General features: G+C 36.4%; 1 protein-coding gene across 1 annotated transcript in view; it reads left to right on the top strand.

Annotated features, from left to right (window-relative positions):
* Nucleotides 1–1171: 1171 nt before the first annotated feature.
* The window catches only part of lmx1al (LIM homeobox transcription factor 1, alpha-like), a 43304-nt gene continuing 28482 nt past the window's right edge, over nucleotides 1172–15993 (top strand). The window contains exons 1-3 of the mRNA XM_017454002.3: nucleotides 1172–1665; nucleotides 7870–7955; nucleotides 11578–11761. Coding sequence (XP_017309491.1) covers nucleotides 1622–1665; nucleotides 7870–7955; nucleotides 11578–11761 — 314 coding nt within the window. The 5' untranslated portion in view covers nucleotides 1172–1621. The remainder of the gene's footprint in view (nucleotides 1666–7869; nucleotides 7956–11577; nucleotides 11762–15993) is intronic.

Raw genomic sequence — 15993 nt, 5'->3', positions numbered from 1 at the left:
TACGGGTTTCTGGTCAACACTGTCCGACTGTGTGTGTGTGTGTGTGTGTGTGTGTGTGTGTGTGTGTGTGTGTGTGTGTGTGTGTGTGTGTGTGTGTGTGTGTAAATAAATATAAAGAAGAACACTGGTCCAAAACCAATAGGTGTGAAAGGATGAGAGTGTAATGAGAAGTGAACAGATGTATTGATTTGAAGTTGGTGTCTGGAAGCAGCTCTCCCACAGCGGCCTGCGTTCTCCTCTCAGCGCTTATGAAAAAGATATGAAATATGTGAAGCATGTTGTCCCGCTAGGATCAGCGAGAGATGTGAAAAATTAGAGCGATGGAGAAAAAAGAGAAGAGAGGGGGGAAGAAGAGAATGAAAGATGACCTGACAGTGAAGAGACAAGACAGACAAGAGAGAGAGCGGAGAGAGAGAGAGAGAGAGAGAGAGAGAGAGAGAGAGAGAGAGAGAGAGAGAGAAATTAAAAGATACTGAAGACACAAAATGGAGTGAGAGAAAGACAGAGAGAGAAATAGGAAAAAGATAGAGAGAGGAGGGAGGGGGAAAGAGGGGAGAAGAGAGTAAGACAACAACAGAGAGAGGAGGGAGTGAGGGAAAGACAGACAGAAAGAGAGAGATGGATGGAAAGAGAGAGAGAGACAGGAAGGAGGGAAAGAGAGTGAGACTGGAGGGAGGGAAAGATAGTGAGACAGGAGAAAGGGAAAGAGAGACAGGAGGGAGGGAAAGAGAGTGAGACAGGAGAGAGGGAAAGAGAGAGACAGGAGTGAAGGAGGGAGAACGTGAGACAGGAGGGATTGAAAGAGAGAGAGACAGAAAGAGAGAGATAGGTGGGAGGGAAAGAGAGAGCGACAGGACGCATGAGGGAGAGAAAGAAAGAAAGAAAGAAAGAAAGAAAGAAAGAAAGAAAGAAAGAAAGAATGAGAGAAAGAACGAGAGAAAGATATAGGTGGGAGGGAAAGAGAGTGAGACAGACAGAAAGAGAGACAGACAGAAAGAGAGAGACAGACAGAAAGAGAGAGATAGGTGGGAGGGAAAGAGAGAGAGACAGACAGAAAGAGAGACAGACAGAAAGAGAGAGACAGACAGAAAGAGAGAGATAGGTGGGAGGGAAAGAGAGAGAGACAGACAGAAAGAGAGACAGACAGAAAGAGAGAGACAGACAGAAAGAGAGAGACAGACAGAAAGAGAGAGATAGACAGAAAGAGAGGGATAGGTGGGAGGGAAAGAGAGTGAGACAGACAGAAAGAGAGAGAGACAGAAAGAGAGGGATAGGTGGGAGGGAAAGAGAGCGAGACAGGAGGCATGAAGGAGAGAGGGAGAGATATGAAAGCGAGAGAGAGAGAGAGAGAGGGAGAGAGAGGGAGGTGGGAGGAGTGAGGAGTGAGGGAGAATTAGAGAGAGATATATGAGCACATCTCTAACTCTCTGTACCTCCATTGTGTGTTGCGGCTCTTCACCCGGACACACAGCGCGCGCGCCTGCAGGATTTTTCTAACTCCAACTTCCGCTCCGGTTTGGTTTCTGTGTTCATCCTGAGAGTGGAGTTTAAAACACACATCGCTGTTTATCCTCATCCTCATCCTCATTATCACGAGTGCACGTGATCACCGGTGTCTTTGATGTTACCTACAGAAAGCTCGGGAGGAGTGTGTTTCACCGTCAGGTAACTGCACACTACACACCTGCATGCCGCGTGCACGCGCTTCCTCCGCGGGGCTCTGGGTGGGAAACGGTGTACAGGCTTGTTAAAGACTTCTGCGTAGATAGAGTCCCTCTTTTCTGGCTTCTCTCAGAGGGTAAGGGGAGGAAGATCTGCAGTGTTGAACTGACACACACACACACACACACACACACACACACACAGGAAAAAGTGTTAATACAACGGAGAGAACCTTAGAGAGGATTATGCAGAAGGTTCTAGGAAGGTCTTATATAAACATTATGAAAACATTGTGAAAACTTTTACAGACAGATGAATGCATTTTGGTTAAATAAATAAATAAATACATACATACACACATACATACACAACAATGTTACAGGAAAATCACAGAAACCTTTAGAAATGTTCTTACAAATCTGGACAAATTGAATGTTCCTCTCTCAAGAGAAAAGAGACATAAATAAATAAAAAGACAAACTCTTGATGTGAACTAAATCAACAAGACTTCTGGAGGATCTCTGAAGGGTTTCATCAGTAAAACAACCCAAAGATCATCTTTTTTTAAGATTAAGTGTAAGATGTAGCATATAACAATACTACTACTAATAGTACTACTAATAATAATAATAATAATAACAAGACGAAGAAGAACAAGAAGGATGAAATCATAATTAAAATCATAATAAAATAATAAGAATAATAATGGGTTTCCTTTGTAAGGTTCTGTAGGGTTCTACCTCTCATGCGACTCTAAAGAGAGCTAGATGAAAGCTAACTTTCTTTCTAAACACAGGATTATTACTTCAGCTCCAGGATATTGTTCATGGACTTCTTCTGGATTTGGATTGTCTCGTTGTCAGAAGCCTGCAGGAAAATTGTTGAATTTTTATACACACGTTTGCAATAGGCCTAAAGGTTCCCCGTGGAACATTATTTTGTGACGTTCAGAAAACATTCAGCTTCATCTGTAGCTTAAGTCTGAGTCTACCTTCACAAACTCCAAGGAACTAGGGATGGTTCCACGCTTTCACTTGTTCCTAAAGTATTAACCTATAATGTCAATTTAAAATATATATATATATATATATATATATATATATATATATATATATATATATAATTCAACACTGCTTGTAATGTACTACATCCTGGATAATAAGCCTTAATGACTGTAAATGTAAATGTGTACCTTAGTATATTCTACATTGAGCACACTGTTGTCAGAATTGTTCCTCTGGGGCTCTTCGGATGGTCATAAAAATAAAGGTTTTTGTTTTATTGAAATGAGAGTTCTCTTCATGGTTTAAGGTTTTTGTGACAAGCTTTGTGGAGGAACTTTAACCAGTAAAACAACCCAATGGACTTATTTAGTATTATTTTTTTTCCCTTTTTTTTTTTTTTTTGTAGTGTATAGCTTTGGAATAGTTTTATGAAAGCTCTTAACCCCTCTGTTGTAGTGTTCTACCTGACACAAACACACAAACCGAAGAAATCTTCCGATTTTAAATTATTTAAATTTTTCTTTTTCTTTTTTTTTTTTTTTTTTTTTAGAAATCTTTAGATGACAAAAAAAAAGAATTATGATCTTAATACATTTTTAAATAGATTTTTATGCGCATATTAATTCAGACCCAGGCTTTTATATTGTCTAGATGATGATGATGATGATGATGATGATGAGATTATTGGGATCTATCTGTCATCTGATGATCTCTATTTCAGATCTGATCTTTTTTTATTTTTAATGGCGCTTGAAATCTGAGCTGCATCCCAAACACTAAATCGCAGCCCCAGTGTCAAAACCAGTAACAGCACTGGTTCTAATTATGACACACGCAGCTCCAGTCCTGAACCACTTTGTCTGAGTGACATTATTAGATTCCCTTTTTTCCCCTCCAAACAGGCCTCCAAATAATAGTCCTCATCCTACCTGTCACACACTCAAGCTAGAAGCCTGAAAGCACACAAATATAAAATCACAAACACAAAAATAAAAACATAAATCACAAATTATTTATTTATTTATTTATTTACAGCTGTGGCATAATCATTTGCCTGATTATTGAATGTGTCGCATTTCAAGTGAAGTCAGAAAATCTGGATGTAATTATTATTATTATTATTATTATTATTATTATTATTATTATTATTATTATTATTATTATTATTATTATTTTAAATTTTATAAAACGTTTATTGAAATGTGTTTTTAATCTCATTGGAGAAATCATGCATAATAATCATGCAATTCAGGTGAAATAAGCCTACAGGCTATAAGAACAGTTAGCACATTAACACTAGCTCTCATGAATAAACCTGACTCTTCACATCAAATGCTAAATTGCTTTCATTTGAACTGAATTTCGGTCTAATAATAACAAACCGCCAATGCTAGTCATTTACCGGTACTGACTGATTCAAGGGTTCTTAATTTTTTAAAATGAATAAAATCAATAATTCTGTCACCTGGATGTGAAATGTGTCTAGAGACATCTCCGCGCCTTTCTTGACAAAAACAAAACCCAAACAAAATCGAATTATTTCTGTGTGCTGAGACTAACTCGATCACCTCCCCGTTAATTAGAGATTTCATCCAAATCCAATAATTATGCAGGATTATTTGTAAACGTTTGAATTTAAAGATCTTATTTGAACGCATTAATTCGCAGGTCAACGGAATCAAATGCTCGATGAAAAGGGGAGAGCTGAAATCTACAGAAACCAGATATTTCAAATAAATAAATAAATAAATAATTTAGCACGACAGCAATAAAAACCCTAAACAAACCTTACTACAGGCCTGTAATATAGACATAGTTATGTTTTTGTTTTTGTTTTGTTTTGTTGTTTGTTTTTTTTGGTTGTTGTTGTTTTGTTTTTTGTTTTTTTAAGTCGGTATATTTAGGAATATAGCCTACTGTAGGCTCCAAAATCAAAATGTGTCCAAGACGTGTGTCAGGATGTTAATTTAATAACTAGAAGAATTCACAGAAAAGGGGAATGTCGGTGCGTTACCGCAGTGCAGTCCCGCGCGCGAGCTGTGCGGTTCCCGGTTTCTGCAGCCGACAGTTTAAAATAATAATATTAATAATAATAATAATAATAATAATAATAATAATAATAATAATAATAATTAGGCTTCTTTAAAAATATCAATAAATAAAATAAATGTAGGTTATTTTACACGAATTGCATTATTATTATTATTATTATTATTATTATTATTATTATTATTATTATTAATTGGGAAGCGATCACGTTTGGACGTGTTTAAAAAAAAAACATGAAAAAATGATTCGATTAAAATTGTATTAGTTGTGCACGAAATTAAATTAAATATAATACAGGTTATAAAAATGCATAAAGAGGTGTAATAAATAAATAAATAAATAAATAAAAATTCCCACTGATATGAGGGTGAAGATCATGCTGTAGTAGTAGTAATCATAATAATAATAATAATAATAATAGTAATAATAATAATAATAATAATAATAATAATAATAATAATAATAATAGATTAGATATTAGAATTAGTTTGTTCTAAAATAATTAGGACGCGATAGATAGATAGATAGATAGATAGATAGATAGATAGATAGATAGATAGATAGATACTTGTGGTTCTCAGTTTTCCTTTTCCTCCCTCCCATAATGGCAGTTTAAGAAATAGGTTTTATGCAAAACAGAGTTTTAATCGTGTTAAATTGTGTAGAAATGTGAGCCGACACATGCGTTAATGTAGCCTACAATATCCAGTTCCAGGATATCTGAATTCAAATGAATATGTATAGAAACAGTACACTGTCAGACAAAAGGGGTACCAGTCTGTACCAATCTGTACCTCTCCCTGTCTGCGGTTGGTACCAGCAAACCCACCTTTTTTTTACCTCGAAGTGCACCTTTACAGCTTTACTAAAGGTGAAAGGTCATTATAGTCCAGTAAAGTACCTCACATCTTGTTTTTAAAGGTTTATCCACATTTAGGGATATCCAGGGTAAGGTACAGTTTAGTACCCTAGTTGTATGAGAGCACAGAGCACTCCAGATATTAGGATTTAAAAGAAAGAGCATGTCCCAAACCACATACTACTGCACTAATTACTATCACTAGTACTATAGTAACATAAAGTGTCTCAATCTTTAGTCATACTCCTTATTAATACTCTTTATTTATATTATTTATCCATATTCTATTAATACTCCTTATTAATACTCTTTATTTAGATTATTTATTAATATTCTATTAATACTCTTTATTTATATTATTTATCCATATTCTATTAATACTCCTTATTAATACTCTTTATTTATATTATTTATTAATATTCTATTAATACGCCTTATTAATACTCTTTATTCATATTATTTATTCATACTCTATTAATACTCTTTATTTATATTATTTATTAATATTCTATTAATACTCCTTATTAATACTCTTTATTTATAATATTTATTAATACTCTATTAATACTGTTCATTAATACCCTTTACTGATACTCTCTATGAATTCTTTTTTATTAATACCCTTTATTGATATTCTTCATTTTAATTTTCTTTTTTTTATTAATACTCTTTATTGATTCTCTTTATTATTTCCCTTTCTTATTAATACTCTTCATCAACTCTCTTTATTAATACTCTTTATTTGTTCTATTTAGTCATTCTATTTTTATTGATACTCTTTATTAATACTCTTCATCGATACTCTTTATTAATACCCTATTAATACTCTTTATTAATACCCTATTGATTCTATTCATCGATACACTTTATTAATACTCAGTTGATGCTCTTTATTAATACTCTTTATTAATTCTCTTTTTTATCACTACTCTTCATCGATAGTCTTTATTAAAATTCTATTGATACCCTTCATTGATTCATTCATTATTCATTAATACTCTATTAATACACTTTATTGATACTCTATTAATACTCCATTGACGCTCTTTATTAATACTCTTTATTAATACTCTTTATTAATACTCTATTAGGGTAGTATGTTGTGTGGTTTTGGATGGAGCCCATATATTTATTACTGTAGTGGTGGAAATATGTTAAGCTATAACAGTGCACTATTGTGGCTCATTATTTAGTAGAACGTGTAGCTTTTATTTTCACATTTGATTTTTTTTTTTTTACATGATTCATTTATCTTCACGTCATTTTCTCACACCACTGATTTTTGACATGTAGTACAAATACTACAATACTCCGGGTTACAGTGTCTTAGTGGTTAGCACGTTTGCCTCGCACCTCCGGGGTTGGGGGTTCGATTCCCGCCTCTACCCTGTATGCACGTTCTCCCCGTGCTTCAGGGGTTTCCTCCGGGTTACTCTGGTTTCCTCCCCCAGTCCACAGACATGCACTGTAGGCTGATTGGCATGTCTCAATTGTCCGTAGTGTATGAATGGGTGTGCGATTGTGCCCTGCGATGGGTTGGCACCCTGTCCAGGGTATCCCCTGCCTTGTTCCCCAAGTCCAATTAAAATATATAAATCAATAATATAGATGAGTAAATTATAATGAATATGTTAATTTGAACAACTGTGTTTTAACCTGAGGTTTGAAATGTGAAATGGAGTCCAGCTGATGAATATGCAGTGGGAGTGAGTTCCAGAAACTGAAAGCTCTGGCACCCATGGTGCTGAGTTTAAAAGCTGGAACAGTCAGTAGAGTAGCTGAGGAGGATCGTAAAGAACGGGCAGGGGTATAAGGATGGAGAAGATCTGAAAAGTGTACATGTAGTGCACGTGTGTATTTTCACATATGATCCCCCCCCACACACACACACACACACACAGGGGATCACGATTCTTTGTTTTGATGATTTTTTTTGCGTCTGTATCTTCCCCGCACGTACCGCATGTCTTCCACGTGACGAGTTCTACACATCTCATTGTTTTCACACGTACGTGGATCAGCCGTTTCTACTTTCACGTGATTTTCTCACATGGTTACGGTTTTCACGTGTAGCGAAACGTGTTCATTTTCCACGTGATTCCCCCCACCACGTGATTCGTTCCTTTTCACACGTGACCGTATACAGTATTACTCACATGTAGTCTTTTTTTTATCTTTGTTTTGTAGCTTTTTGCATGTGATGTTTTCCGTAAGGTATTTCCAGCCCATATTTACGGGGACGTGTGAATATTTATTGGATTATTGTGTGTGTGTGTGTGTGTTTTTTTCTCTCAGTCAGCACTCAGAAGGAGGCCCGAACGGTATGAAAACAGAGGAAAACCAGTCATGTCTGCAGCAGACCCCGTCTTCCACACCTTTTGGTGAGAAAACAGAATATCAGACATAATTCGGAACCAAAACGACCTTTTACTCTCAGATTCTGATCTAAACTGAAGCCATTTTGTTGTATATTGCATGTCGCATGTTTTCTATCTATCAATCTAATCTATATCTATGTTCTATAGTAGTTTGGAATCACCTTTGCTCTTTCCATTAGCATGTTTTTTTATTAGCATGTTAGCATATTAGCATGTTTTTTTATGCTTGCGTAAGGAAATGCCTATGCACTCTCAGAAAGAAAGGGTACTAAACTGTACCTGTACCTTCTCTGGGGGGGGGGACCTGACGCATGCACCTTTTATCCATTTAGTATGGATCTTTTAAGGTGCTTGCAAAACATATTGTTAAAGGTACACTATGTCAGATACATATTAAAGGTTTATTAAGATTATTTAAAAGGTACCACCCTAACAAAGAAAAGGTACACTTTAGTACCCTTTGTGTCTGAGAGAGTGGGTTATGTTGCACATATGTTGTGTTTTGTTCAGTGCAGAGATATTATTTTACACTTGGATATGGATATCAGACGTGATAATGCCCTGAAACATCTGATCACTATCGGATTGGATATGTCATTGCCTATGTTTCAATCCACTCATATATGTATTAGAACGTGAGTGTGATTAATGTGTTGGTTGATACACGGATCATGGATGTGCAGAATTTCAGGCATGTCATCATTGTGTCACTTTTGCACAGCTCACTCGGAGAGTGTTAGTGTTATGTAGAGCGTTCGGATGATACACATTTCAACGATGGAAAAAAAAAAACGTGTGATCTACTTAAAACAGCGTACGTATTATAGTTTCTGTCGTCCAGGAAACCCAAATATCCACCACGCCACATGTTCCAGCTATGATTCTGCTTCAGTTTGGTGATTTTCCTGTTCTTATACGTGTCCTTCAACTCATCAGGTTTAAGCACAAACTCAACAACATCTGGAAATCCACATTCTCAGAAATAAAGGGATCAAACTGTACTTTTGCTTCTCGCTGGAGTGGTACAATCAAGTGTCCGTCTTTTGTTCCTTTATTATGTACCTTTATATCTCGATATAAAAATAATCGAAGAGGCATAATCAGACTTTAAGAACCACTGGAACTACCGATGTACCGTTAAAGCTTTACTCTAAACGCACCACACCAAAGGTGCACCTTCCCAGGCAAAAAATACATACTAAACGGACTAAAAGTACAAAACGCGTGTGCTTGGCGGTACCGCTGCAGCAAAAAGAAAAAGTGCAGTTTGGTACCTTTATTTCCGAGAGTATATGGGGTCGATGTAAACAAATTGACGTCGGTACGAAGTTTTTCGCAGTGTTATTGGCTGTGATGCTAGCTTTGAAAAGGATTCACACAGACACGCTAAAGGTGACTACAGTAGGATAGCAAGGACTGGACATTACGGCAAAAATATCATTCATGCTCGATATGTATCACGTTATTTACGTTTGCTGAGTATATCACCACAATTAAATGGCTTTGAACTTCGCAAGCATGTTTTAAACTTGAAAAATAAATAATGAATCAGCCCTGTGACGCACTGGCGTCCCATCCTAGGTGCTATTCCTACCTCATGCTCAGTGTTCCCGGTATTGGCTTCGGATCCGCTTCAACCGGGCCACTGAAGAAGAAAGAATGAGTAAATAATTCACCGAGGACAGGAGCTGTTATTGAAAAGATAATCGGATTGGGTGATGTTACACAAGCCTTGATGATAATCATGGCCATTTATTGGTGCTGTGTATCGCAATATTGTTATCATCACCTCACTCAGATTTTATATGAACTAATAATATTGACATTTTTCACAATTCAATCAAATCCCAATCCCCAGTAATCTGTTTTTTCTCGACGGCGTCTTCTAGTGTTGCTTGGTTTGGGTTTGAAAAAGACAAACCGCTGCCTCGGTTCAAAACATTTCAGAGCTGAAATGGACTTTCCCGAACGCTCTATATTTTTATACTGCTGTGATAATCACCGTAAACTGTCATGAACGTTAAAGCGACGATCACAGCATGTATAACTGACATATTAACCCAGGTATACATCCAATTCCCTTCATATTATAGTAAATCAAATCAACCCTTTTATTTCAGTCAAACCCTGGTGATTTGAGTCATGACAATGCTCAGTGGTGCTTCGTTTACATGAAAGACAGCATGCTGTTATAGCCGAGCGCACCGTATTACTGATGAACATCTCCAGAAATCAGAAAAACACTTTGTTACAGAACCTTTAAGGGTTCCCCAGAGCGACTACTGAAGAACCCTGGAGGCAGGGGTTCTCAAACTTTTAAAGCAAGACTTTTAACTGTAAAATACTCTCCCACCCGTCACTATAGATTTATTTCATGTGGACAGTAAAATATTTCTATTTATTATGGCCATGGAAGTTTTTTTTTTTTTAATTCCTGAACTTTCCACTGCGTGATGGAACCCTGGGAATCCCCAAGACCCCACTTTGAGACCGTACAGGTTCTACATGAGTGGAGAAAGTGACACATTGCAATATTTCCCTGTTTGTTCTTGAAAACTCCAAGAACACGTTGTGCATGTGATCTTTCATCGTCATATTCTGAGGGATTTATCGGCAAGCAGCCAAACGGTAGCTAACATTTGGTTAGCTAGTTTAGAATGCCGGCTTCGTTGCGAAAAATGTTTTGATCCTCTAGTCTTTGTCGTGATCGGTTCATAAATCTGATCGCAAATCTTATTTTGTGAGGTTACGCGCAGAGTTCCTGCACAAACTCTCCCCAAGTCAGTGTTATACAGAAGTACTGCAAAAGCCAAGATACTACAGATAGAAATGATCATTTTGGTAATTTTTCTGATTCTTGGATAAACTTCATCTATAACATGTCTTCTCTTAAACTGTAGTAACACAAAATGTTTACTTCACCGCTTTTCTCCAACGATGCCCACTGCATTATCTTTCACCTAACGACGTTGAAGAAGGCTTAAGCTCCGCCCACTTCATAATCACACCATGGCATATACTGTATTACAAAAAAAAAAAATCTGATAAGTATGTGAGTTTAAGTGTCACTATATATATATATATATATGCGTGTGTGTGTGTGAATTTCCTTTTTTAAACCTTATAAATCACACTAATTTGAGTGAAACACATTAAACCACATGGTAGGTTTCTGAAAAGTGGCATACATTTTTTTATATATATATAATAGCATATGGTGTTTTTTAATTAAATGATACAGAAATGACATTCAAACAAAAGTCATTCTGTGGTGCACATCTTCACAGTGAAATAAATACTTTAATTTATCAGAAGAGTACACTTTTTTATTTCTTTATATACGCAAATGTACGTGCGTTTAAGTAGGTGGAGCCTCATTTCGGTAAATAAATGTCAAGAGATTCAGTAGTGATTCAGCTTGTAAATGAAAAATGGAAATAAAATGTGGCACTGTGTTAACGAATTGCAACCCAAACGTCAATCCGAATCATCCATAAGAAACTAATGACGAGTCCAGGACGACTTGAAAACAAACGTTGCCTGTGCATTTTTACTGCTCGTTACCATGACGAGTCCTCAGTGTGTTTGATGGGTGTGTGTGTGTTTGATGTGTGTGTTTCCACAGAGCATGTGGGCGGAGGTGAGGTGTGTGCAGGGTGCGAGTCGCCCATCGCTGACCGCTTCCTCTTGCGCGTGAACGATCAGTCGTGGCACGAGACGTGTGTGAAGTGTGCCGTGTGTCTGAGCACGCTCAGTGGGACGTGCTACTCCCGAGACCGGCTGCTGTACTGCAAACACGACTACGAGAAGTAAGACGAGAGTCTCAGTGTGGCTCACACACACCAGTTATACAGCATCTCTGTCAAAACAATGCCTACAAGTCCTCAACACACACACACACACACACACACACACATAAACACCCACACACACCAGTTATACAGCATCTCCGCCAAAACAACACCTACAAGTCCTCAACACAAACACAAACACACACACACAAACACACACACACACACACCAATTATACAGTACCTCATCTAAAACAACGCCTACAAGTCCTCAACACAAACACAAACACACACATAAACACACACACAAACACACACACATAAAAACACACACAAACACACACACTCACACACACACACACACACACACACACAAACACACACACACACCAATTATACAGCACCTCATCTAAAACAACGCCTACAAGTCCTCAACACAAACACAAACACACACATAAACACACACACAAACACACACACATAAAAACACACACAAACACACACACTCACACACACACACACACACACAAACACACACACACACCAATTATACAGTACCTCATCTAAAACAACGCCTACAAGTCCTCAACACAAACACAAACACACACATAAACACACACACAAACACACACACATAAAAACACACACAAACACACACACTCACACACACACACACACACACACACACACACACACACCAATTATACAGTACCTCATCTAAAACAACGCCTACAAGTCCTCAACACAAACACAAACACACACATAAACACACACACAAACACACACACATAAAAACACACACAAACACACACACTCACACACACACACACACACACACAAACACACACACACACCAATTATACAGCACCTCATCTAAAACAACGCCTACAAGTCCTCAACACAAACACAAACACACACATAAACACACACACAAACACACACACATACATAAACACACACAAACACACACACACACACACAAATACATACATAAAAACACATAAACACAAACACACATAAACACAAACACACAAACACATACATAAAAACACACACACACACAAACACACACACATAAACACAAACACATACATAAAAACACACACACACATAAACATACTTAAACACACACATAAATACACACACAAACACAAACACACAAACACATACATAAACACACACACAAACACATACATAAACACAAACACACACATAAACACACACACAAACACATACATAAACGCACACATAAACACGCACACATAAACACACACACACAAACACAAACACACATAAACACACACATAAACACACACACAAACACACACATAAACACACGAACATACACAAATACACACCTCAGCTACTATTACCACATGATACTAAACTACTTCATTTCTTGTGTACTTTTTTCTCCCTTTAGTTAGTTTGTTTCTTCCTTTCTTAATTTATTTTCTTATTTTCTTCTTTCTTTCTGTCTACATTTGTTTTTATTCATTTTTCATTTCTTTTCTTATTTCCTCTTTCTTTCTTTCTTTCTTTCTTCCTTCCTGCTCTAAGGATAGATCTTTCCCGAACCTGCTCTTGATCAGTGCTTAAACAGGATCTCGAGTGTCATTGTGTTGTAATATTCTGACAGAAGGGAGACGGGCTGTAGCGTACAGGAGGAGTGGAGCTCAGATAGAAATGAATCTCAGCAGTATGATGTTCATGTGCTGGAGAGCCGTGGCGTTGGATTAAAGGGAGCTCCAGCGGTGACATCACAGGGGTCAGAGAGATGAAGGACGCACTGGCTGGCTGCTATCGCTGCTGTGAAAAGTGTCAGACGCTGTGGGCCAGCACGCCTCTCCCTCCACAAACCCACATCTGGAGCTGTCTCAGGGACAGCTGGGAAAGGAGGAGAGAGGCAGAGAATGAGGGAGGAGAAAAACAGAAAGGGAGAGAGAGAGAGCGGGAAAGGCGATGGGAGGATTTCAGTACCGATCCTTGTACAGCAAGATAAAAAAAAAAAAAAACCTCTTTCACTTTTACAGAAATCTCCATTCTTTCCTCATGACCTTCACAGAAATGTTTTTATGAAAAGATTCAAATGTAACAGGACGCTGTTAGACAGAAAACCTTCAATCAGAGCTAGCCCTTTTTGTTTACCTTGCTCACATGCACAGGTAAAAACACGTCTCGCTCCAATATCAACTCTCGTCGAGCCAAAACCCCCGACCCTCTTTCACTCAGAAACACAATCATGACATAATCATGACAGGGAGGAAAAAGGGTTTATTTCTGTTTCTTATTTACGTTACATACAGTCAAATCTAACCCTCACACTCTTCTTTACTCTTCTTTACTCTTCTTTACTCTTCTTTACTCTCTTTACTCTTCTTTACTCTTCACTCTTCTTTACTCTTTACTCTTCTTTACTCTTCTTTACTCTTCTTTACTCTTCACTCTTCTTTACTCTTTACTCTTCTTTACTCTTCACTCTTCTTTACTCTTTACTCTTCTTTATTCTTCACTCTTCTTTACTCTTTACTCTTCTTTATTCTTCTTTACACTTCTTTACTCTTACTCTTCTTTACTCTTCTTTACTCTCTTTACTCTTCTTTACTCTTTACTCTTCTTTACTCTTTACTCTTCTTTACTCTTCTTTACTCTTCACTCTTCTTTACTCTTTACTCTTCTTTACTCTTCACTCTTCTTTACTCTTTACTCTTCTTTATTCTTCACTCTTCTTTACTCTTTACTCTTCTTTATTCTTCTTTACACTTCTTTACTCTTACTCTTCTTTACTCTTCTTTACTCTTCTTTACTCTTTACTCTTCTTTACTCTTCTTTACTCTTTACTCTTCTTTATTCTTCTTTACTCTCTTTACTCTTTACTCTTCTTTACTCTTCTTTACTCTTTACTCTTCTTTACTCTTCTTCACTCTTCTTCACTCTTCTTTACTCTTTACTCTTCTTTACTCTTCTTTACTCTTTACTCTTCTTTATTCTTTACTCTTCTTTACTCTTCTTTACTCTACTTTATTCTTTACTCTTCTTTACTCTTTACTCTTCTTTACTCTTCTTTACTCTTTACTCTTCTTTACTCTTCTTTACTCTACTTTATTCTTTACTCTTCTTCACTCTTTACTCTTCTTTATTCTTCACTCTTCTTCACTCTTCTTCACTCTTTACTCTTTACTCTTCTTTACTCTTCTTCACTCTTCTTTATTCTTCTTTACTCTTCTTTATTCTTTACTCTTCTTTACTCTTCTTTATTCTTTACTCTTCTCCACTCTTCTTTACTCTTTACTCTTCTTTACTCTTTACTCTTCTTTATTCTTTACTCTTCTTCACTCTTCTTTATTCTTTACTGTTCTTTATTCTTCTTTACTCTTCTTTACTCTTCTTCACTCTCCTTTATTCTACTTTACTCTTCTTTATTCTTTACTCTTCTTTACTCTTCTTTATTCTTCACTCTTCTTCACTCTTCTTCACTCTTCTTTACTCTTTACTCTTCTTTACTCTTCTTCACTCTTCTTTATTATTCTTTACTCTTCTTTATTCTTTACTGTTCTTTACTCTTCTTTATTCTACTTTACTCTTCTTTACTCTTCTTTACCTTTTACTCTTCTTCACTCTTCTTTATTCTTTACTCTTCTTTATTCTTTACCCTTCTTTACTCTTCTTTATTCTTCTTTACTCTTCTTTACTCTTCTTTACTCTTCTTTATTCTTTACTCTTCTTTACTCTTCTTTATTCCACTTTACTCTTCTTTACTCTTCTTTATTCTTTACTGTTCTTTATTCTTCTTTACTCTTCTTTACTCTTCTTCACTCTCCTTTATTCTACTTTACTCTTCTTTACTCTTCTTTATTCTTTACTCTTCTTTACTCTCCTTTATTCTACTTTACTCTTCTTTACTCTTCTTTACTCTTTACTCTTCTTTATTCTTCTTTACTCTTCTTTACTCTTTACTCTTCTTTACTCTTCTTTACTCTTTACTCTTCTTTACTCTTCTTTACTCTTTACTCTTCTTTACAATTCTTTACTCTTACTCTTCTTTATTCTTCTTTATTCTTTACTCATCTTTACTCTACACTTCTTTACTCTTTTTTATTCTTCCTTACTCTTCTTTACTCTTCTTTACACTCCTTTACTCTTCTTTACTGGTCTTTACTTTTTTATTCTTCTTTACACATCTTTACTCTTCTGTACTTTTTACTCTTCTTTACTCTTCTTTACACTTCTTTACTGGTCTTTACTCTTTT

Source organism: Ictalurus punctatus, chromosome 24 (genome assembly GCF_001660625.3).
Source record: "Ictalurus punctatus breed USDA103 chromosome 24, Coco_2.0, whole genome shotgun sequence".
NCBI classification, from domain to species: Eukaryota; Metazoa; Chordata; class Actinopteri; order Siluriformes; family Ictaluridae; genus Ictalurus; species Ictalurus punctatus.
This window is presented reverse-complemented; position numbering and strand designations above follow the sequence as displayed.